This window comes from Brachyistius frenatus, unplaced genomic scaffold (genome assembly GCF_029030835.1).
Source record: "Brachyistius frenatus isolate BFR_SWC_R1_liver_20210118 unplaced genomic scaffold, ASM2903083v1 Contig_49, whole genome shotgun sequence".
Lineage (NCBI taxonomy): Eukaryota > Metazoa > Chordata > Actinopteri > Embiotocidae > Brachyistius > Brachyistius frenatus.
In genome coordinates, this window is record NW_027210648.1 from 531,626 (window position 1) to 555,358 (window position 23,733).

Below are 23,733 nucleotides of genomic sequence, written 5' to 3' on the forward strand. Positions count from 1 at the left end.
GAGTCAACTTTATTGGCTCATGATTTGATATGGTGACATCATTTTAATCAGTGTGAGCTACAGCCAGACATTATAGCAACATGGCTGATGGCCAGTTGAAGATTATTGTGGATATATTGTATCACTGTGTATGTCAGTTGGGCAGCACAGTGTCAGTTCTGTGATGGAACCTGCTGGCCACCACGGTCATTTCTGTGTGGAGTTTGCCAGTTTTCTGTGACTGTGTGGGTTTTCTCCAAAGACATGCATGTTAGGTTCATTTGTGACTAAGTAGGCCGTTGGTGTTAATGGTTTTCTGTATTTTTGTGATTAAGCAGGTATGGGTAATGGTATGGTGTATATGTGAGCTGAAGTAACATTGCATTTGCAGTTGAGAATTGACAATAATTGCAGTTTATACAATTATATATTGTACAAGAACAATTTATCAGTAAATTTATTTATTTGTTGATAATTGGTTAAATTACCTGTCATCCAAAACTAGAACCTGATGATTTGCCAGAAATTTGAGGGTGGTATCTGGGATGGCCCCTTGGATCCACAAGTTTATCTTGTCAGGTGTGCTAAAAATGTTTCACTATTTCCTGACACTTCATCGGCCAAACTGATTAATTGTTTTGTCAGAAAAAGGATTTATATAGTATTTGATAATGAAAAAGTCATCGTTAGTTGCATCCATTTCCAGAGAGTTGCTGTACACGTGAGGGTTTTCAGTTGTATTTAAATGTTTTAATCTTAAACGTCAATGTTGGTAGTAGCCTTAAAAAATATTTTATCAATCAGGGTCTAGAGTGACTCAGAGTTTCACAGGAAACCTTTCATCACAAGTGGGTGGATTTGCTACATTAAAATTGGGCATTGTGTTTCATTGCTGGACAAAGATACTATATAGATGCAGTAACTTTTTAGCACAGACATACCAGTGTTGATGTTGAAGTTATTGGTGATGCGGGACTATATAACATGAAGTAATGGCGGTGTGAGTAAGCTAAGCTAATCCACAGTGGGCAGCAGGGTGCAGTGTCCACACCACCGTGCCCCTGCGGCAGGTTTATTTTCCATGGAGTCGAATAAGTAAACACAGATATGCCATAAACACGGTGAAAAAAAACTAAATTTCAAAGACCATGTTCTCCAACACAAAGGCATCTCTCATACTAGGATGGCAAACAAAACAAGCAGCCTTTTCAAGGGCCACAGTTCTGCACTGGACATGATCCCAAAGAGCTGAACTTGATCCTCTAATCAAAGAGGGCCATTTGGGGCCAACTTGGTGCGTGGAAAAAAACAGCCTCAAAGCCCTGTCATCAAAAGTAGATTTACTGCTTCACAACATCAATAAATGTCATCCCTGTTTTATGGATTTGGTAACGTTCTGAAAAAAGTTGAAAAGTATAGTTTGTCTGAGAGGTTGGTTGTGTTGATTGTATCATAACACCAGTAAAAGTAGTATTCATTTAGTTCAAGTCTGCAATAAGTAAAGGAAGGAGAAAACTTTTAACATCAGGTTTATTATATTAAACATAATGGAGAGACTGGAACTGCAGTGAGTAGAATATAAATGAGTCGACCCTTCAGATTGCTTATCTTTCTTTGTAGCTCATTTCTCTGATAAATATCTGTGGTGATGTATCACCTTAAATCCTGCTGAGTGAGGTATTTTTGCTCCTCTCCACTCGCCAGATGTCAAATAGCTTACTTTATCATTAAAATGACCATAAAACTCAAAACTTATCATTTTAACACTCAAAATCAAAGGATGTTTGTACTTATGCATGAGTTAGGATTCATGCCTTGTCGCCACTAAAAAAAAGTCAAAATTTATGACAAATATTCTTCCATGCTTTTCAACAGCACAGATCCTTTTCCTTTGTCTTTCTACTGAAGTTTCAGCGCCTTATTGTTGGTTTCAGTAACCAAGCCTTGAACTATCAAGTTTAAAAGGACAGCCTCCCTGTGTCGAGAGTCTTGCAGAGGTGACATCAGGGGTTTCAGCTCTCCATGAGGAAAGGTCAAAATTGAACAAAAACAAGTCATTACGCAGGAGTGCCTTTTCATTCCATCGCACACACACTTACATAAACAAATGACGTTCATAGGGATATCAGTGCTGTTCTAACGTTGGCTGCCATTTAAAGCTGCAAACATAAGTCATGAGTTTAACTGAGGCTGCTGTCTGGTTAAAGAAGTGAACAACAGTTGAGACGAGTGACCCGTCCTGCAGCGTATTGTTCCCCAGAGACATCAAGGCATTCTTTGAAAAGGTGCATTCATTTTTCAGCTTGATCCAACACATAATAATAAGAAGGGATGAAGAAGAAGAAGAACAACAACAATGGAAGTTGACAAGAAAACATTAGACACTGCAGTCTTTTGCTGGCTGCAGTTTGCGTGCCGTTCTTTTCTGCTCTGCTTGTGAGGCTGCAAGTGTTGATGGCCTCTCTCTACATTCTTAGCATAACAAGTCAGTTGGGACAGATAACACTGGAGCGATGGGATGGGGTGGAGGGTGGCAGAGAGGACGTCCTCTGGCCATCGTCCCCTCTGAAATTAAAGTCTTCCCTGATGACCTGTCAACATCCATTATGGGAGATGAAAACTTAAAGGTGTTCTTTCCAAGAATAGCACCCATTGTGATGGAATCTTGGACGTGTACCAGGTTTGCCTCTTGAGTTCACCACCACACAAGCGCCTTTGTATTGTTTGTTAAGACATCATTACAGCTAATTTCACTTTTGAAAGGCTTCCAGATGGATGGAAATAAATGGGTGAGCAGAACTGGCTGGAGTCAGAAGGTTCATCCAATAGGACTCCGTCAGTTTACAAAATACCTGCTCTTTCAGCGTTTTTCTGGTTCAGGTTTCTGTATCACATTCCACAGAGAATTGCTTATCAACGCAGTGCCATATCAGCAATCTTCTGCTCCTCTGGTGTGTGGCTGACTGGCTGTCTCAGCATGTATTGTGTTATTTTTAATGTCTCATAAGTCAAAATGTATACAGTGCATCTTCATACGTAAAAGTCAATGCACACTGAAATGTTATTTTTTTGGTATTTTGCAGATTACCCGACAAACATTGCACCAGTAAGCCCACAGGAACCTGACAATGAAAGTAAGAGGAAAATAGCATTGTATTTCACTCCTCTTTTACATTGTTTTATGTATACCTATGTAAATTATATGGAGCCTGAAAGTGGCCCCAAAAACAATTATTCAATTCAATTTAATTCAATTTTATTTATATAACGTCAAATCACAACACAGGTTATTTCATGGCACTTAACATTAAAGTCCTTACAACAAGACTTTACAATGTTATACAAAGAAACCCAACAATTCAACAATTCAACAATTCCCACATAAGCTAGGAGGGAAAAAAACTCCTCTTTAAGGGAGAAAAACCTCCAACAGAGGGAAGGAAAAACTCCCTCTTAACAGGAAGAAACCTCCGACAGAACCAGGATCAGGGGTGGACAGCTATCTGCCTCGACCGGTTGGGGTGAGAGGAGAGCAGAGAGAGAAAAGGACAGCATAGAGATAGAAGAGAAGAACTGTTGGTGGAGACGACAAGCGCAGGGCAGAGACATGCAGCTCCATGACGGGACATCTGCAAAAGAAAGAACAGAAACTACGCGAGCGAGGGAACTGAATGGAGACAACAGATAAGAAACAACTATGGGAGAGAAAAAGATGGTGAGGTATGAGTCTATAGAGAGTTAAAGAGTAGGAGGAAAGAAAAGAAGCTCAGCCTGTAACGAGGTCCTCCAGCAGCCTCGGCCTTTAACAGCATAACTAAGGGTTGGTTCAGGTCTACCTGAGCCAGCCCTAACTATAGGCTTTATCAAAAAGGAACGTTTTGAGTTTAATCTTAAAGCTAGAGAGGGTTTCTGCCCCGCGAACACAATTTATTTTACAATTATTGTGAAAATAAAAATGATACATAAATTCCTTAATTGGTATTGTTTGTTTATTTATCTGACATAATTCCTAAATGTAATTTTTGTTTGATCATATTGTAAATGTCCATAGAACTTTTATTTGAAAAGTTTCAATTATTTCCCTGCCTTCATGTCAACATTTATGAACTATGTGCTGTTGTGTTTCCCGTGCAGACACATATGTGCTGGACACTCCAACAGTGGTGGGGATTGCCTTTGCAGCCTTTGTGATTGGGGCTCTGTTGACCGGAGCCCTGTGGTTTATCTACTCCCACACAGGTAGGTCCTTTACCTGCTGCTCCACAGCCCCGACTCACCTCTCTGCTTTAATGAAAAGATAAGATGCAAAGGAATGTCCGAGGGTCTCTGTGCCAGAAATGTACCGCTGCGATTGCCAAACATCCTGCTGCTGACACAGGCTGGTCCACAATAACATACTGACTCCTCTACTGTAAATATATCCTGTTGGTCAGCAGCAAGAGCTCCTCTCTTTCCTGCCTTTGAATGTTTTGGAGGCTGCGTGATGGTCAGCAAATATTCTCAGTACAATGGCTGGAGACAAGTTGGAAATTCCCCTTGTTGGGTTTAGTGGGCGCTCGCAGGAAAAGACTCACAATCTGTCCAATAGATGCCAAGACCTTCCCCATCGTCCCCGGCCTGCTGACCTCAGCTGACCCCTTAGAGCAATTGTTCTCCCAGCAGCCCACTTACTTCACCATTGCATAGAGCTGCCCTGTTCTCGTTGAACTTACTGTTTAGATGGTGATCCTTTATGCCACTGACCTGTTCCCTGTGGCTGATGTGTTCTCCGTGGATGTCTTTCATAAACAGAGTTAGGATGTTTCAGTTTAGAATTTATGGTTTTCAGAAAATACAATATTAGTTATGAAGTTTAAGATAAGTTTACAGTAAATCATCCTCCTTGTTAGGTGTAAATGAAGCAAAAATACTGACAAAGTCTGTCACATTTATGTTTTGTAGTGTTTACTAAAATTGATTTCTATTGGCAGTAAACATCAGCTGTCAGATCACAGGGGCCTTACCTTAATAACAATATTGCTGTTTGCTTCTCCTTACAAAGTTACTTTATTTCAGCTATTGAGTGACTAACTGGCTGGTTTTCCAAAGATAGTAAATGTCAAAAGTGAGCATGGATACACAACAGGTGAAAATATAGTAGTAGAACAAAATGTGTGGCCAGGACTTTGGGCTAAAGGCACATGTTCCTCCTGATGTTATTAAAATAGGCCTGAGGTCACTTTTGATGGGTGTTATAAGCTGTTTTGGCTGAAATGGCCTTATATGGCAACATTTGTGGTCCTATGTAATCCCCAAGACTGTCAGTTTCCCAAAAGAACCGCCCAGAATATCACTTCAGAGGGCGTTTTAAACCATAGAGTACAGAGTGATGAAACATGAAAACAAATCTGAGTCTTTCACCTCAGGGTCCGAGAGGAAAATTAGATATGGTAATTAGATCTAGTAATTGGAAATATATTTGGAGTTTTGTATCCTTTACTCTTTAATTCCTTGTAAGGCAGTTAGGATTATAAAGGTTTTAAACAGCAACCTCATAATATATCATTTTACATTTTGCTCATTGTCTTGGCACACTAATGTGTATTGTGCCAGGGCTGTAATGTCCTTGGCAAAACAAAAATCTGTTCTCCACCTTTGTTCAATTGGTGAAATAACACACACATGAAAAACTGTTATCATTTGTAAAAACAGGCTCATTCACTCACATGAGGAGAAATTTCACACATTATCTTCTCCGAAATCCAAACAGCCACTGAAGACCCGAAACATTATGACCCCCACTGCTATATCATGTATGCTGTTGGTCCTGGACTCCACAAGACCTCGAAAGGTACCCTGTGTTATCTGGTACCAGCAGCAGATCCTTTAAGTCCTGTAAGTTGTGAGTTGGAGCCGTTGCAGATCAGACTTGCCCCAGCACATCCCCCAACACAGTTGCTGGCTCATGTTCTGTCCCTCCGAGAGCACCCTGCAAGCACTAGATGCTCCAAGATCCCAGTTGTCAGGCCATAACGGTTCCTCCTGGCAAAGTGGCTCAGATCTTTACGTCTGCACATTTCTCCCAAATCCAACACATTACGTTAGCACGAAAACCTGACCACTTACCATCTAATATATCCAGACGCTGACATGTGACCCACTCCACACCAGCTTTCTTAAGCTCCGTTTGATGAATGGCGCTGGAGATAGAAGTGTTGGTCTGTTGTGTGGACAGCTCTTGCATGGTTTGAAGGAGATTTTGTTTTGATATTCATAGTACCTAGAGGATAGATCCTAATAGTTTTGGTGACCCCTGACTTTTCCACCAGTGCCTGACATTTGTAGTTCGGAGTGAAATTCCATGACAACTGTTTCCACGAAAGTTGATTCACATCCCCCCTCAGACTGATTTGAATTAAGTGCCATCATCAGGTCAAAATTTGAATGTGTCCGATATTTCTGTGACTAATGCTATTCCCATCAGCTGGACTTTATGTTTAGTGCTAATCAGCAAATGTTAGTATGGTAAACAGCTAAACTAACATGGTAAGCAAGGAAAACATTTTACCTGCTGTGCATCAGCATATTAGCCTTGTCATATTAGCATTTAGCAGTGCTGTGTCTAAACGCAGCTTTTTCAGAGCCCCAAGCATGCCTGTACAATGTAACTCTAAAAACCGAGGAACATAATCGAAAATGTTTCTATAGTTCATTTTAGAGTTCAGATTTTTGGTATTGCATTCCTGGAGCGTTTGTGCGACAGTCTGAGGCTGCTTGTCCACACATGAGAAAAGTGTCAGCAGTATTTCTTACCTATCTAGGGTTAATAAAGTAATTGATGAAACTCACACTCATATACACAGACGCAGAAGAAATAGAATTAGTAAGTATAAGAAATGTCAGGTCTTTATATCCCTAGACACATGACATTGTCAGTTTGGATTATTAAGTGCTTTTGTCCAAGACATACTGAGAGTGTGCTACTCTTGTGATTACTAAACCAAAGGTTAAGGCAAATTATCAGAGTTGACATATTTCAACAACTTCATGCAGAGTTTTCATACACAGTATGTTTCTGTGACATAAAAGAAGCCTTTATCTCGCCTATCGAGAAAGATAATATTGGATTTGATCATTTAAATTTCCTCAGACAGATGAGGTAAATCCCAGTCCCTTTGTTTTGTAAAGCTCTCGGTCCTGGGAGGGAACGACTGCTGGCAGCTCGGCTCTGGTAAACATTAGCAGAACTGGGGCCTGAAAGAGGGAGCGGGATGCAATATTGCCTGTGGATACATATGCATGTTCTACATGCAAGCACTTGTACAAACACACACAACTTCTAGCACTAAGCTATCGATAGACAAATCAAGGAGAGAATGTGCACTCTTTACTTTTCTGTGAGGAAAGAAGCAAGGGACAGATTGAAGTAATAACTGTGCCGAATACTCAAATTAAACTCAGGCTTGGCTTTATTTCAAAAGCTGTTCATTGTCTGTCAGAGATGTTTGTTTTGTAAACAAACTTCAGCACTGTTTTTTGCCCTTCATTTAAGTGTTGGAATCTGAGAGTCTACAAAATGAAATGCTTATTTAGACATAGAACAATAAACCGGTCAGTGGTTTGAGCTCCAGCCACCAGGTCCTGTGTTGTGTTTGTTCTGCTTTATCTTCTAAAGCAAGGCTAATTGATTCCAGATAACATGAGGAATAACTCCATGAGTTCTTCTCTTTGTGTTTAAAATGTCATCCGTCAAATAGGATGTGGCCGTTTATTTGCGGGCTCTGTGAGGTGATATCTTTTGGGGCCTAGCCATTGAAATCACTGTGAATCTGGGGCAGATTGTGCTTGAAGATGGTAAGAGTTAGGGAAGATGATGTCCACAATTCTTTTTTAATTCTATACATTTAGTAAGTGCCTTGTACTGAAAAGTATACTACTACTACTTGCTTGAATACAATGAAATCCTCCACATAGGACTGTGCAAAAAACACTGCAATTTCATTTCAGCAACAGTGTAAGGTTTTTGTCAGGAGGTGACAGTCATAGTAAACAGTTGGAGATTAACACGATACAATTTTTTTCTTGGTACAGACTTACAACAGAGGCCGCAGAGTCTTAGAGGAGTTCAATTTGTCGCTTTAACCAAATCAGTTTGTCTTGTAACTCTAGCTCTTTCTAAATGATATCCATTTTTTTCTCTCTCCCTTTGGTCCATTTCCCTACTCCCTGTGCTCCTGCGCTATGTCTAGGTGAGACAGCTGGCACACAGCCGGTCCAGAAGTCGCAGCCCGCCTCCGAGAACAGCAGTGCTGCCCACAGTATCGGCAGCACGCAAAGCACACCGTGCTCCAGCAGCAGCACAGCGTAGCCCAGGACTCCACCCAGCAGGATGCACAGCCGTGCAGCGGAACAGGAAGGGCCTGGCGGTTCACAGCGACCGCAGTGTTTATCTCCTTCCATGAAAGGACATTTTGGGGGATGCGATAGAAAGGAAAAAGCACGATTTTAAAAGAAAAAAAGAGGGAAAAAAACATAACTCACCTTTAGTCCTCGTGTAATATTGGTGCCACTTCCAGCGTGTGTATACAAATGTACATCCTGATGTTCTGTGTGTGTAACAGTTCTGAGACAGAACCGTCACCTGCGCCTCGTGTCTAAAAGAAAGCTTCAAGAAATAGTTTATTCCAGGCATTTCTTTCTAATCCAAGGGCTGCTTTTTTTCTGACAACCACACAGCCTGTTGTTTTGACCTTAAATGGTTTGATTGAGACTTTTTGTAACCAAGCAGGTGTTTTCCAAGAGTGAACAAACGCAATAAGGCTGCAGTGATGTCAGTATTCAATTGCGCAATGTTGATGGCTGGATCATAACCAGTTAGTTTATGACATGCAAAGCAGAAAATGGCGAAGAAGCAAAACAACCACTATTAACATAGTCATCATCCTGATGCAGAGCGATAATGGCTTTTGAAACACAGTGTTGGTATTGAATGTATACAGAAGAGTGAACGCCAAAAACTGTGAAAGACAAATGTGAAAGACATTCTGATAAAATTCCACAACATATAATCATTTTATAATCATAAGCATTTTTTCCCTTAATAATGGATTCAGTTACACAGATTGGTAAAGGTTATAGGTATAGTAATATGTTTGAGTGGATCTACGTCGAAGCTTAGGTCTGAGACTCAATTTAATTTGTGTTACACAGCTTCATCGGGGCATTATGGGTTCCCTTTTTAGTAGCTGGTGTTAAGAAAACAGTTTAGCATTTAGCATCAAGGGATATATGCTAATTTTCTTTTTGTTTAAAAGTTAAATGAGAAGATTGATACCGCTCTCAGATCTGCATGTTATATGGAGGTGGATCCAGGAGGTGAATAGCCTAGCTTAGCATAATAGGTGGAAACGGGTCATTTAGAGGAATAGCTCAACATTTTTAGGAAAAAACAGTCAGAGCACAAAACACCAAATTGTCATTCTTCTTCAGTGTGTCTTTACTCCTCCTCAATCCTAGCTGTTCCCCCTCTATGCTAAACTACGCCAATCCCCTCCCATCTCCAGCAGCATATTGCTGCGTACAGACATGACAGTGATATCGATTATCTGTTCTAACTCTTGGAAAGAAAGTGAATAAGGGTATTTCTCAACATGTTGAATTATTCCTTCTAGACGTGTATATTTTTGTGAATATTGTAAATACTTAAAAAAAAATGCTACGTGGCAGCGTGTGAGTGCAAATTCAGTTTTTATTCTCCTGGAATTGACAGGATTATCGGTTTGAGGTCCATTAATGACATTTCTCATTTTAAGAAGTAAAATATGAATCATAGTGCTGAACGATTAAATACATGTAGGGGATAATTCACGGACATAAACTGGTAATCAGTGTTAAGGGTAGTTGACATAGTTTGTGTCCTGCTGTCTGCCCCTTTACGTGAGACTTGACTTAACACAATTTTCACTATTGAATAACCTGTGGATAATCACTTCATCATTTATTCTATAAATTGTCAGAATAAATAGAAAAGCTGTCTGACCAACAGCCCAAAATCCCCAAAATAGTGGAAAGCAGTGAAGTAGTTGCGAAATACTGATTTGGCATGTTCTGGTGATGAAACGATGATTTGCTTTCTGTCAGTTGGCTGGTCCATTATTCAGCTGATTGTCCACCTATCAAGCAGACCAAGACAGAGCTTGGTTTTCTGTCATTATAAAAAGTCAAACATGCAGTGTTTGGACTTTCTTATCCCGATTGTTTTTGTATAAATCTTGGCACTGACAGTGTTTTGAATAAGCTTTAGCTGAAGCTCATTGTTATCGACATATATTTTCTGCAACGCCACGATTACCCCACCGTCTCAGAAGAATATGAATGTTTGCTGTAGTGTGCGTGTGTTTACCAGACTGAGTGGGGCCTTTGAATCCACGAAGGGAAGTTTCCCTGTAACAATTCATTCGTGTCTCTGGTCAAACAGAATGTATATTCTCTCAGTGTTAGATTTATTTTTCTTTTCTTATGTAAACATGTATAAAGCCTTCTACAAAGAGTATAAATATATATATTTGTGTATAAAATTATATTTTGGAAGATATTTACCAAGAGAAATTTATTGTCCTTTATGTGTGTAAGTACTGTGAATGTGGAGGTCCTCGTATGCGTAACACGTTTGTGAGAGAATTTATTTAGAATACTCACAAAGGCCATGTTTTATGACACTTTGATTAAAATGAAATATGATTATTTAATACAAAATGTTCAGAAAGAGGCTCATTTTCCTGTCAAAATTAAAAAAAAAAAAAAAGAATATCCCATTTATCTACTATTCAAACTTCTGTCCTTTTTTTTATTAAATAAAGAACCATAAATTATGTAATGAATTTAAAATGAATATTAAACACTTTATAAATGCTTTTTCAATCGGAGCATCTGTACATGGATTACAACTCATGATGTTTTCTTCAACAATTATTATATGTCATCATCTTAGACTTGGGGATAATTTGAATTTCCCCACTTGGCAATTAAGTATGCATATTTTCATATGAAGTAAAGAAATTGATGTTACATAATATTGTAAAATTAATATACCTTCAATGCAAATTTTATATCATCGATGATAGAATGTAGCTAAATATTGGACTATATTTTTTTGTTTTTGACGCGAGATTAGTAAAGAATGGATCCCCTTCAGTTACTGTTGTGCCATATAATAAAACTCCCCAACTGGTATTGATTTTTGGTTGTCACAGCAATGATGTACAATTTATAACCTTTAAATAATCATCCCTAAACCCCCCAATGTTCAAAGTTGAACTATATTTTGAATAAGAAACTGGACTTTGTAATACGTTTGTATGTGAGAATGGAGGGTGGAGAAAGTCCAGCTATCGGTTGTTTGGAAAATTCAACTGTTCTCAATAACACTTGAGAAAATCCTTTTTATTGAGTTGTATTAGAACCACTTGGTTTTGGAGCAACATTTAGAACATGTTTGTTTTATTGGGCCTTGGGCCACGTGTGTCCACCGCCAAAATCCAGCTGAGTTATGCAGTAATATGTTACATTAGCATGATAATGAACAACATTGCAGTATCCCAGTGTTCGGTATACTAAATATCCTTACTGACAGATCCATGTGCTACAGAGCAGTCATGCTGGGATTAAGGCTTTCTGACGTTCTTGTAGTTTTGCAATGACTCTTTTCAAATGCAGTAAATGTATTTCCCAATGTAGTTACCGCCCTCTCCTCTCATTTAAGAACATGTTGTGGATATTCTCTCACTAAAACTAATATTTCAATACAATTTGTGAAATTCGCTCTTTAACTATCAACATCCCTCCCCACCTTTTGCCCCGGTGCATGCTGGGAGAAGCTATGCCGCTTCCCCGATCATGACAAGTATAGATAATGTTATGCTGTTATCAATATAAATGAATGCTGTACTCCACACAAAATCGTGTTACAGTATGTGTAGTGAAGAAGTAAAAGATGGAGTTCCACTATTTGACTCACAGTTAATGCTGAACAGTTGTAATTGGAGCACAAATCCATTCTAGTTATTGATTGTATTTTTTAACCATTTGACTACCTCTTGTTTTTCTGTGAATGTGTACTTTGTGTCTCTGTAAGTATGTACGTGAGTGTATTCTGTATGCTATATTATACTGCAGATATGTTTTTTTTTGCAGTCTCACATTTAATTTTAAAATTTTAAAGCAAACAATGACGAGCTAAAGCTTCTCCATGATGCCAAGATTGCCTTTTTTAGACTTTGGAAATGTGTCAAACTCAAGTTAGCCGATATTGTTGCTTTTAGTTATTGAAACTTTTTTATATGCTGTAAATACGCATGACATTTGTATACCCGATATGACCAATACATTTCCATGATAATTCACAAGATTCATGGCTGTTTGATGATTCCTCTGCCATTTTTGGAGTTTTCGCACCAGGCGAGTCGAGTGTTTAAGTGTACACACATGTGGATGCCTCCTGTATGGATTGAGTTTACAACAGTCAGCCGCAGTAATGATGTGTTAAGCTTGGCTCTGCGGTGGTGAAGTCATGACTTGTTTCTGGTGAGCTCATAACATGATATAGACCATGTGGACCTCTGGCTGGAGGTTTTCAGAGGGTTGGGGGGATGGGGGCACTGGGATGAGTGTTTACCCCTCACCCCTCCCACCGGCCTCTTTGCTTTTGATTAGAGCTCCTTGGAGACGGCTGAAAGCAGTTTGCCTCAGAGTAGACTGGAGAGAGAAAGAGGCCATGGGCGAAAAATAAAGCAGCCTCTCGTTATGCCAGCTCAGATTTGAGTAGAAAGGTCCACTTGTCCCAAAATCCTGCGAACCCATTTCAGGCCTTTGTGATGCACATATCTATATCTCTTTGTTTATTTTTCCCAGACTGGCCTCACTGAGGCAGTCCTCACGCTGTGAGGCTCTCATCCAAAATAGTGACTAATTTATTGAATTTTTCAGCAAATGTTCATATGCCTCATCAGTTCGCAGATTGTGATGTAGTTGTTTTTATTTCCAGCTTTCCCTTCTGGGTACCTGGAACACAGTTGTGTTGTTCTGCAGATAATCCATTTAGTCACTGATTGCATGTGTCCCAGACAATAGTGCATGACAAACGCAGGATTTTTTCCAAGCTGACAAGACTCCAAACACACGCTGGAGAGGCTCGACTAATTTAGACTAGACCTTTGCTCCTAAACTTGATTACTTGAATTAAGTTAAGTGAGTTGTTTTGGAATTTTTTGGCTGGTGTGCAACATCAGAGGGGGATGAGACCAGATTAACAGTCTGTGTGTACCCACCCTATCAGCACCTCTTCCTGTCCCATGGACCATAACTGTGGCTGGAAGAATAACAGCACAGACATAGTGCAGCGAGCAGAGATTAAAATCACACCACAGAGTCATTCCTTTGTATTTCTGTTAGCAGTTTACTCTAAAAATATATTTAACAAACCATCAACAGGACAATAAGAAAGCAAATCATTCATATGTTGCTGAGACACTAAACCCATTGGCCACAAGGGGATGAACAAGAACAAACAACTAGAAGAGGCGTTAAATTGCTTTAAAGAGATTAAACATGAAAAATCACAAGGAGATATGAAACAACCGCCGAGAGACCAACGTGACCACGAAGAGACTCCAAATGAATAGAAACACTCCTGCTTCCAGTTTGGGTGTCGCACTCCTGTGAGGTCAATGAGGGGCCTTCAACACATTTGTGCCCGGGGACCTATTGTCTCATAATCTCTTCATGAGGATTACTTTTTAACATCAGCCAAAGGATTCCTCCCACACACTTCACTAACAGTAATATACACAGTGTACTGTACTAAAATCTGCACAGACACACATCTCCCCTGCTGGTCACTGCTGAGATATCCCTTAAATTTGAGCTTCAACAAGTTGAGCTTATTGAGCAATGAAAGCGCTCTTCTGGTCCAGTTAACTATTCCTGTTGGGGAGATTCTTTTTGCAGCCACCCTGAAACTGTAGCCCCTGACTGAGGTATGCTAACTTTAGTTTCACAGCACAGCTGGTTCATGCTGCACAAAAATATGGTTAAACTATGTTTTACATTGCTGCCAGAATCCATGAAACAGGTTTCATTTTGCTGAATTGCAAACTCTGTTTTGATTGTGGCACATGGGTACTGCATGTGCATAGTTTTTTTTTTGTTGTTGTTTTTTTTAGATTTGAGGCCCTAGTACTTATTGGTGGAAAGTACTAGAGTGATTCCAGTTGGAAGAAGAAAAAAACAAAAAACTGCAGCCTAAAATTACACTCCTCATAATGAAAAAGCTCTCATAACTAGCTTAATACCACAAACATCTCCCAGTCAATTAATGTCAATTTTTTTTTTTTACTGGGCTCTTTTTCTTCGTCTCCAAACTAGACCTCTCCTTGCACATATGCGATGTGCGTGTCCATGTACACACACACTTACACACATTAAACAGAGTAATTCCTCCCTGCACTTAATGCAACTGACTGATTTTCTGCCCAAGCCACAAATCCAAATTGAAAACAAAAACAAACTGCGGAAAAAAAAAAGAGTCAGCAAGAAGTGCTGGCTCTTTTTTTTTTTCCAGTTCATGAGTCTGTAATGTTTGGACAAACTGTCTTATTTGACAAAGCTGCTTATATGTCAGTTTTCAAATAGAAAAGTCCTGGTGGCAAAAATAAAAATGTAGACAAGTTCCAATGATCCCATCGATTATTCACTGTTAGACTCCTCATCTGCTGCTCATTTCATCCCATTCTGCGTGCAGTCGCCTCGTGTTGACACCTGGCCACATCTCCCCTCACACAGCAGAAGCGTGATTGCATCGACTCAACAGTTTCCTTGTGAAAATGAGTCGTTTTCTCATTTGAGTTTGGGAGTTTATGTTTCCACTGGTGCGGTTGAAGTCGTAACTTTTTAAGAGGAGCATAGCGGCGCACGTGGCTTCAGCAGACACATCATTCATTTATATCGAACCAACTTGTGACCTCAATCCCAAAGTGACTCGAACCACTCTGGGAGGTGGTTCTTAATATGTGTAACACATAAACAGATTAGAATACTTAACCAATGTGTCTTGGTTGCATTCATACTTGGTATTTCTATCTAAGAGGAGGCTGCATAAATGAACTAATAGATCTAATCTGCTTTTTGTTTTTTGAAAACACTGATCCATAGACAAAAACTTCCATGAGGATTTGAAACTGTTTAAAAGACTTTTTCTGCTCTAAACGTCAAAGACCGCTGTTTATTTTTAATAGAAGGAACTTTTGCTGTGCTCATTTGGATTTGTGCCAACACAAGCATATCATCTGTGGTGCAGATGACATTTATGAAGCAGATGGGGCCTGCTGATATATTTGCTGATGTGTCTTTAAAATGCCTTTTTTTGTTGTTTTGAATTTATAGAGGATGCGATGTTAAATAGGAGCTGAAGGCACTTCCATGATATCAACCACACCGCTAAGACATGCATGGAGTTAATTAATGTATCTAAGTTCATGAAGTTCAATGTAACACACAGGATAATTGTTTTGTATTAATTATCGTTATCATTCAAATTATTTTTTATTTTTACAAACATGATTAATTCTGCTTTAAGAAGAATGTAAGTCAGTCGTCTTTGTTTTGTGGAAATGAAACTCAGATGAAAACATGCTGTTAAAGCCTACAAACAAACATTTGAATCATATGTTACAACTTGTTCATCCAGAATCCAAAGATTTTAATTTAAGAAGACTACCGTTCTTTCTCAGGGTGCAAATGAAATGGAAAGTGATGTTCTGTTGCACTGAACAAATGTCCGTAAAATGGAAAAAAAACAACAACCAAAAACCAAAAAAAACCAAGAAAGAAACAAAATAACACCCTGAATTATTCGGAGGTAGGGATGATTCAACCTGGGATAGCTGTTTCATTTTACAGTTAATGTCACAGTTAGTTTGCTAGTTTTATATGTAAAAGTCTGGATGAGATGGAAAGGTGGAATGTTTATTTAGTTCTAATTATGATTTTTCCACCATTACATATCGTAGTAAATGAATTGTTTGTGATTTATGTATTTTGTTGTTAACGGGTAAGGTCTGGAGTTTTGTTTGTGAAAATTATTTTAGTTGCTTCTCTGTTTTGTGATTTTATTACGTTTCTCATTGTTGTCCAGGAGTAGCGGAAACATTCAAGACCGTCCTCATCAAAAAACCCAACCACGAGTCGAGACAGTTTTCGAAAACCATTTACTGAAACTGTTCACTGTTGCCAAAACAACAAAGGTTGCATAACGTATGGCCTAAGAAAGTAGCAACTTAAACACAAAACATGGTTTAAGTCATCATTTTAAATATTTACCAAAACCTAACCAGGGACGCTAATTTAGGAAACACTGGTGGGTCATATTGGAGGTTGGGAATAAACAACCTATATGGTTGTGTGGTTTGGAGTAATCGTTGAAACATTCAGATGAAATGCATCCATGCCTCAAATTGCATATCGTCACAAGAAAGTCAAATCAACAGTGGTTTGAGATGGGATGCAGGATGTAAACTTTGGGAAGTTCCGTCCACCTTTCAAATCAAATAATTTCATTTCATTGGTCTTGACTCTGGATCTTTTAATCTTGATTAATCTTTTAGTTTGACTGAGACTTGTTGGTCTTGACTTGCAGACTTTTGGTCTTAACTTCGGTACTAAGTAGGAACCTCATTGTCAATACTTGATATTTAAAGAGATGCAAGAGCTATAATTTGGGAAGTTCCATCCCTCTTTGAGATAAAGCGATTTGAACATTAAGATGATGAATGCTTGCAAAGAATACAAATCTGTATCCTTTCTACATAGGGGACATACATCCTCTGAGTACCTTTTCCATGTAACCACATATAATCCACAGTTTTCCTTTGACTTTCTTCATCACTGCCAAGAGAGAGCCAAACTTCATTAAGGATTGTTTCTTTATCCAAGTTCCTGGGCAGAGAAATGCTGCTTTAGGAGTTCAAATCTCTGCTGCAACCAAATCAAATAAGCTGGGTCCAAGTACCCGCTCCTAAGTACAAACAGCTGTCTGCCCTGTTACCAATAATCAGAGAAAATATACACCCTTCCTACGATTGGTCCAGTGGAAGCCCCCAGCTGATCAGTGGCAGCTGTCATCCAGAAAACAGATGTGCGTAGGAACTATGCTCGCAGCCTGAGGCAGCACTGAAAGGTGAATGGAGCAGAGGTGTAGTTTAAGAAAATAATGAACAATTGCGTGGAAAAGAAAGCTGCTTTGCAGACCTCTGCAGCTCATACTGTCACTGAGAAGAGAGGACACGAACATTCAGTGGTGAGGACAGGTTTAGAATCAGAACACTGATTATCTCATTTCATGCATTATATGTCCATGTGAGTATAATTGCATTCTGAAGATGTTTTTTTTTTTTCTGTTTAATAACAAAAGATTTTCTGGATAATTTTCTTTCTTTTTTTTAAATGGCTAATAATTGGAAATACAGCCTTCCACTGACTGTTGCTGGTATACAGAATTCAACACGATTTAAATAGCCTCAATATAAACAAATTCATTGATCATCAAAAGGTTCTCAGTGACTGAATCTGTTACTCTGATTGTCAGTCTGACATAACAGAGGCGAGTAACAACCTCACAGTGGATTAGGTCGGAGTCTCCAAATCGAATTTCACAAACTGGCCCACGAAGCCAGAAGCAGCCTTGAGGCTGATAGACACGGCCTCACACAAAGACCATAATGTGTGTTTACTTCAACTCTCTTCCCCAGATTCCACACAGAATACCTGAGTGCAAACAATTAAGTTTTAATCATTTCATTTAATGCGGTAGCAGAGCCTCACATATTATGCATACATTAGATGGTTCATAGATATTTTATCATACGTTAGAATGCGGTATCTTAAGTATCAGATACTGGCAAATCTTCACAATCCACACAGAGAGAAGACATTCTTGTGGAAAGACACAGCCATTGAACTTGTAAACGTCCCTTTTTAGTAGAGACTTCCCTGAACCCAACAATTGTACAAATGTAGTCATAGAAAATTATGCAGCAAATCATCTCTTCACTTTCCTAACATTGGAAATACTTTGAATCTGTGTAACAACAACTTACCACCATCATGAGCAGCTGGGAGAGATGTGCTTCGATACCAGCATACTACAGATAATAAAATATGTTACATTATAACATTCAAGTGTTATAGACTTTCGACTTTATTAATCCCACAGTGTGGAAATGTAGTCATCACAGCAGCATAGAAACACAGTTAGGAAGAAAAAAAAAGGTGCACACAATAAGAACAAATTACAAATATGTATACAATAAAATAAGATAAATACATTTAATTTTTTTTTTTTTTAAGTAAGACCAATGAATAAATACACACACACAAACAAACTATATACATAATAATAATACCACATGGAAACATTTTGGCTCAGGTATAAACAATTTGAATCATTAATTCTGTAAATTTGCAAAACAACTTACATTAAATTTACTTCACAGCTAACAACTACTTGTTTAAAACTTCAAACACAACATTTTGGTCTTGGACCTGACTTGTTGGTCTTGACTTGGGAATTACTGGTCTTCACTCAGCAATTATTGCTCCTGATTTAAGACTTTGTCGAGTGGCCGTGACATACTTTGATTTGTTGGTCTTGACTTGGGATTTATGGGTCTTGACTTGGGACCTGTTTGTCTTGACTTGATGGAACCTGTTTGTCTTCACCTGAGACTTTCAGGTTTTGATTTATGGGTCTTTTGGTTTTGACTTGGGACCTGTTTTATCTTGACTTGACAGAACTTCTGACTCAAGACTTGTTTTGACTTGGGCCAACTGTTTCTTGACCGCTTGTTGGAACTTGTTGGTCGTGACTTGGGACTGGTTAGTCTGACTTGTGGGGACTTGTTATTGACATATCGGACCTTATTATTCTTGACTTCTGACTTGTTGGTCTCAACTAACAACCTGTTGGTATTGACCACAAACATGTTGGTCTTGACTGAGGACATGTAAGTCTTGACTTGGGATTCCTATCTAGATTTACTTGTAATCTGAGTAATAATAATAATAAAATTTAAAAAAAAAAAAAGCAGTTCCTGAATGATAGGTCTTTGCTGTGTTATTTTCCAAAAAAATAGAGAAACAATTTCTTGTGTCATCAGAGCCCGTTGGTGGTAGCTAGTAGTCTCAGAAATTTACAGCGAATGGTACTAATCAGCTTCAAAGAGGACATCTGTTTTTATGATAGCTCTCAGACAAATATGGAAAAACAAATTCTAATCTTGGTCACGTGACTGGCAAGGAAAAATATCAGAATACAATTGTGAAGGTATCCCTTAAAGAGGCCCTCTATGTTGGCTGGACTGAGCTAAATTCCACAGACACATCACCATAAAGACTCCCTGAGGAGATTTCATCTCCATTTACAATCTCAGTACCAGACTCTTCCATACAGCCCCGTCAGAGTTAGACCTGGCTATGGTTTGTCTGTTCTTCTTCACTCCTCCCGATGTCACATGCCCTCCCCCTCTTTTACCAAATAGCACATTTCTGTTAATCTATCCTGCATCTACTCGTCCTCCAGCATAGGGACAAATATTCCTGGTGTTTTGAAGTGAATCACACCATTTAAAGTTTGAGCTTCTGATTACAAATCCACTGGTTTATACATTCCTACAACCAGGCTGGACTTGCTCTTGAGTTCACCTACAAATCAATAATTTTCTGCAGACATCATTGATTACTTAAACAGCTCATAAACAGATGTGGGCCCTACACAACAGCCTCACAACTGTGCCGATTTTGAGACGCAGCCCCTTTCACAGTGACAGTTTCTTTTACTGTGGAGGCTGTCAGGAGTAGATGGGCAGCAGGCATGCTAATTTAATAAGAGAAACCCACTGATACTTGTAAAAGTCCTGCTGGTCTGATTGCTCTGGTGTAAACAGTGCTGTCCCTGCTCTGCAGATCCAGCTGTGCTCTGTTGCCCCGCAGAGAATCTACACCCTATATGGTCAGCATAGTAAAAACACTCAGGGTTGGGACCCAAAACATATTATTCACAGGGACCTCTGTTTATGGAAGTGTCACCATCTCTAGGTTTCACATTTTTGTGAAGGTTCCTTTCCTTCGCTGGAGTCCAGCTGCAATTTCGCTCTCAAAACATGTGAACATTAAATCTGAAACATTAAGCCCTGCAGTTAGAGTGCATTTAGCATTCAGATTGAACAGTACATCTCAATGTTAAAAATCCCTCATGCTCAGTATGTCACATACAAAGATTAAAGCTGACATCCATGAAAACGCCACGCGTTCTTCTGCACCTGTGAGACCTCCTCCGGCCAGCAGATGTTGCTCACCATCAGTTTACATCAGCTGTTCGTTTTATTTAGCATGCAAGTGTTTCATTTGATCAGCATTATCCAGTAATGAGAGGAATTTACTGGCGTACTAACACCTCAGCGCGGATATAAATCAGACGTGGATGTGATGCAGAGCAGAGCACAGCACTGTGACCTCGCCGGGCAGCGGTGAAACTCACTAGACACACAGACGGTGTTTGGGTTGATCTGCTGATGCTTTACCCAGATGACCCCCTCCACACACACACACACACACACACACACACACACACACACACACACACACACACACACACACACACACACACACACACACACACACACACACACACACACTTACTTTTATTTTGGAGGCTCTGACTGTGTGCTCCTGCAAGGTTGGGAAGTTTCATAATAATTATTAATTTAAGTATAGATGAGTAGACACCCAGACTGCAGGCTGCCCATAACAAACCACTATTTATCATCCAGATGAGCTAATATTTCAGAATTGACTGAATAATTGTATTATAAAGAGATTCTAGTTTTACCACCAGTCATAACATTTTATTCAGTATCACACAGTGTGGCTATACATAAGATATCTTGCAAGCCTTCCTAAAAATGAATAAATAAATAAAAATAAGTAAGTTATTGTGGTCTCAGCAGCTGTACTTTTGAAGCTTAATATTCATAAATCATCCAAACATATATAAATTGAAGACAATCCTATAAGCAAAATACAATTTTTTAAATCTCTACCCACCATTGACTGGCCTAGTCTAAAAACATTGTATATATATATATATATATATATATATATATATATATATATATATATATATATATATATATATATATATATTTCACTATGCTGCAGCTCTTATTATTATCAGATCCATGAGTAAACCATTCTTGCTGCCTGAAGGCAGAAGGTTCACCTGGTTGTTAGCCTCTGTAGAGACAACAGACCATGATCATATTCCCTCAGCCTCCATAACCGGCAGGCACAGCTCTTCCTCTCCCAGTTCCGCCGGTGACCCTGTATTGTCAAAGAAACATCCTTCACACACCCTGATCCTTCCTCCTAACAATTCATTTACTCTCCAGCCATGGCAGGGTGTTCTCACCGTACGAAGGCTGCTGTAACTCTTCCCTTCTTTCCTGCTGCCCTTCATTTGTTATATCCCTACTCTTCCTGCTGTGAGTGCTGACTGACCAGGCCTCTTCAGTTCCATTTTTGCCTCACTGCTATTGAAGGCTCTGCACTCATCAAGGTCAGCTCTCTTGACTCTGTCAGCATCGTATCCAGCTGTTCTTTTGCACAGCTAGTCGTATTTACCATGAGCACTGATGTGAAGGGTTTTAACTTTGTCTTCCTGTTGGCTGGTAAGTATGGGTTTCTTTTTGTGGTTCTTTTTTGTGGCATTTGTTTTTATAACGATTCATGATTTGTCATTACTTGACAGTGAAAGTAAACTGCAGCAGCACCAAATCATTTTTTTCCCAAATGTTTCTCTGTTGGTGCTGCCCAAGATTTAAATATAACGGTGAGGATGAGACGGCTACTTGGACTCTTAAATCAAACATGTTTATGTGACCTTTGAATTGTTGGTAGGTTGGTATGGATCCGATACACTAATGCCATCAGAATAATTTGAAATGATACTATAATTTTACATGGTTGCTTTCTATGTTGGTAATGACAGCTTTTTTTTACTAACACTAACTGGATTGAGATGGACCTGTATACAAATTATAAAATAAAATTCCTTAATTCGTATTTGTTTAATCAATTATTATATCAAAATGTTATTTGATCTTTTTAATGCAACAAATATCTGTCAATCAAACAACTGACAACATAAAGAGTAAAATCAAAAGCTTAAAAAACGTGGCCAGTATGTGACCTTTTCTTGGTAGTGTGTGCCTCAGCATTGATGTATGCATGATGTGTACTTGAGAATTCAAAGCAACCCTTTGAGGCAGCACACTGAACTGCAAATGGGGAACTGTAGCGCAGTGGGTTCTGTAGTCTGTGTCACTGGAGACACGGATGGTCAACTTTGATTTGACAGATTCACTGCTGCTCCATTGGGGTGTCTGCAGTCCTTCAAGAGCTCCATCAATACCCTCCAGGACCTGAATGTATCACTCCTGCTCTTCATCTCTCTCCCCGCTGTTGATCCAGAGGCTTCGGTGGTCACTTGCTAAGAGATGGAAAGCCTCTTTCATGGACAGCATCAAACATTCAGCCAATACTCCCTCAAATCCGTGTGACCATTCTGACACTTTGTTGTTAATCCTATAGGCCACTGTATAAGTAAGTGTCTCTTAAAGTTCTTTACACAGTCTAGTTACAGACAAAAATACATAATAATTTGCCGACAGTCTGCCAACCCCTAATGATTCACCCTAATGACCAAAAAAATTCTGCTGAGATGAATAGGGATTTTGTTTCTTTCTTTTTTTTTTTTGGGGATAATAATTCTAGTTGTGCCAGCTTTCAGGACCATTTATACATGCCTGCGGGGTACTGAGCCAAGAAAAGAAACTAGTGGAGCGATTCTATCTGTACAGAGCGGTTAGATTCAGAAATAAACAGTATTTAAGACAGACTGATACTGACAAAATATATTTATGACTATGAACTCAGAGGATTTGGAGTAAAAACACCCACATTACGCCAGTTTAGCCTGGGTCTGCATCACAGACTGCATCCTGATTACAGCATCTGATACACTGTGGTGCCGAGGAAATGTAGTATAAAAATGCAGACCACATGCTTATGGCGCCTCAAAGCAGATAGAGACCTTCTTTACGATAAACTGCATGGTTAATGACGCCAGCGGAGCTTGTGCGGTAGCTGGGCCGCGCTAAATCTCCGTTCCCAGGGGAAAACGTAATCACATGGGCAATCATTAAGATTCAGGCTCTGTTGTGATCAAAACTGCGGCGTACACACAACCCCTCTCCCTCCCCCTCCCCTCATATTTAGACCATTAGATTAGCCACAACTGACAATTAGGCTGTTGGCTGGCTCCCACACATATTTTCTCTGAGCGCTGCTTGAATTTTCCACACAATCTGTACACAGAGCGAGAAAACGTGCTCACTTATCAAACACAGTTAAAAGTGTAGTCTGATGTCTATCTTTGCAGGGAATTCATCTTTTTACACAGCAGATTGTGCTGCTGTTATTCAGTTGCTTTGTGTGCTGATATTTGAATGTGCATGCGCAGCCCATCTTATCTGAGCCAGATGTTTCCAGGTTGAGGGCATTTCACTGCATGTGACTTCAAGGGTGTTAAGCGAAGGAAATTACATCAGCTGTCTTCAGTTTCACAGACTACTGTCACATGTATCCTCACATTCAGCCCAGTAAACA

The 23,733-nt window shown here is 39.3% G+C and overlaps 1 protein-coding gene across 2 annotated transcripts in view; it reads left to right on the plus strand.

Annotated features, from left to right (window-relative positions):
• Window positions 1–8,486, plus strand: part of tgfbr3 (transforming growth factor, beta receptor III) — a 63,760-nt gene extending 55,274 nt beyond the window's left edge. For both annotated transcript variants that reach the window (XM_069703983.1, XM_069703984.1), the window contains exons 15-17: window positions 3,063–3,113; window positions 4,114–4,218; window positions 8,208–8,486. In XM_069703983.1, the coding sequence (XP_069560084.1) occupies window positions 3,063–3,113; window positions 4,114–4,218; window positions 8,208–8,326 (275 nt within the window). In that variant the 3' untranslated portion in view covers window positions 8,327–8,486. The remainder of the gene's footprint in view (window positions 1–3,062; window positions 3,114–4,113; window positions 4,219–8,207) is intronic.
• Window positions 8,487–23,733: the final 15,247 nt, after the last annotated feature.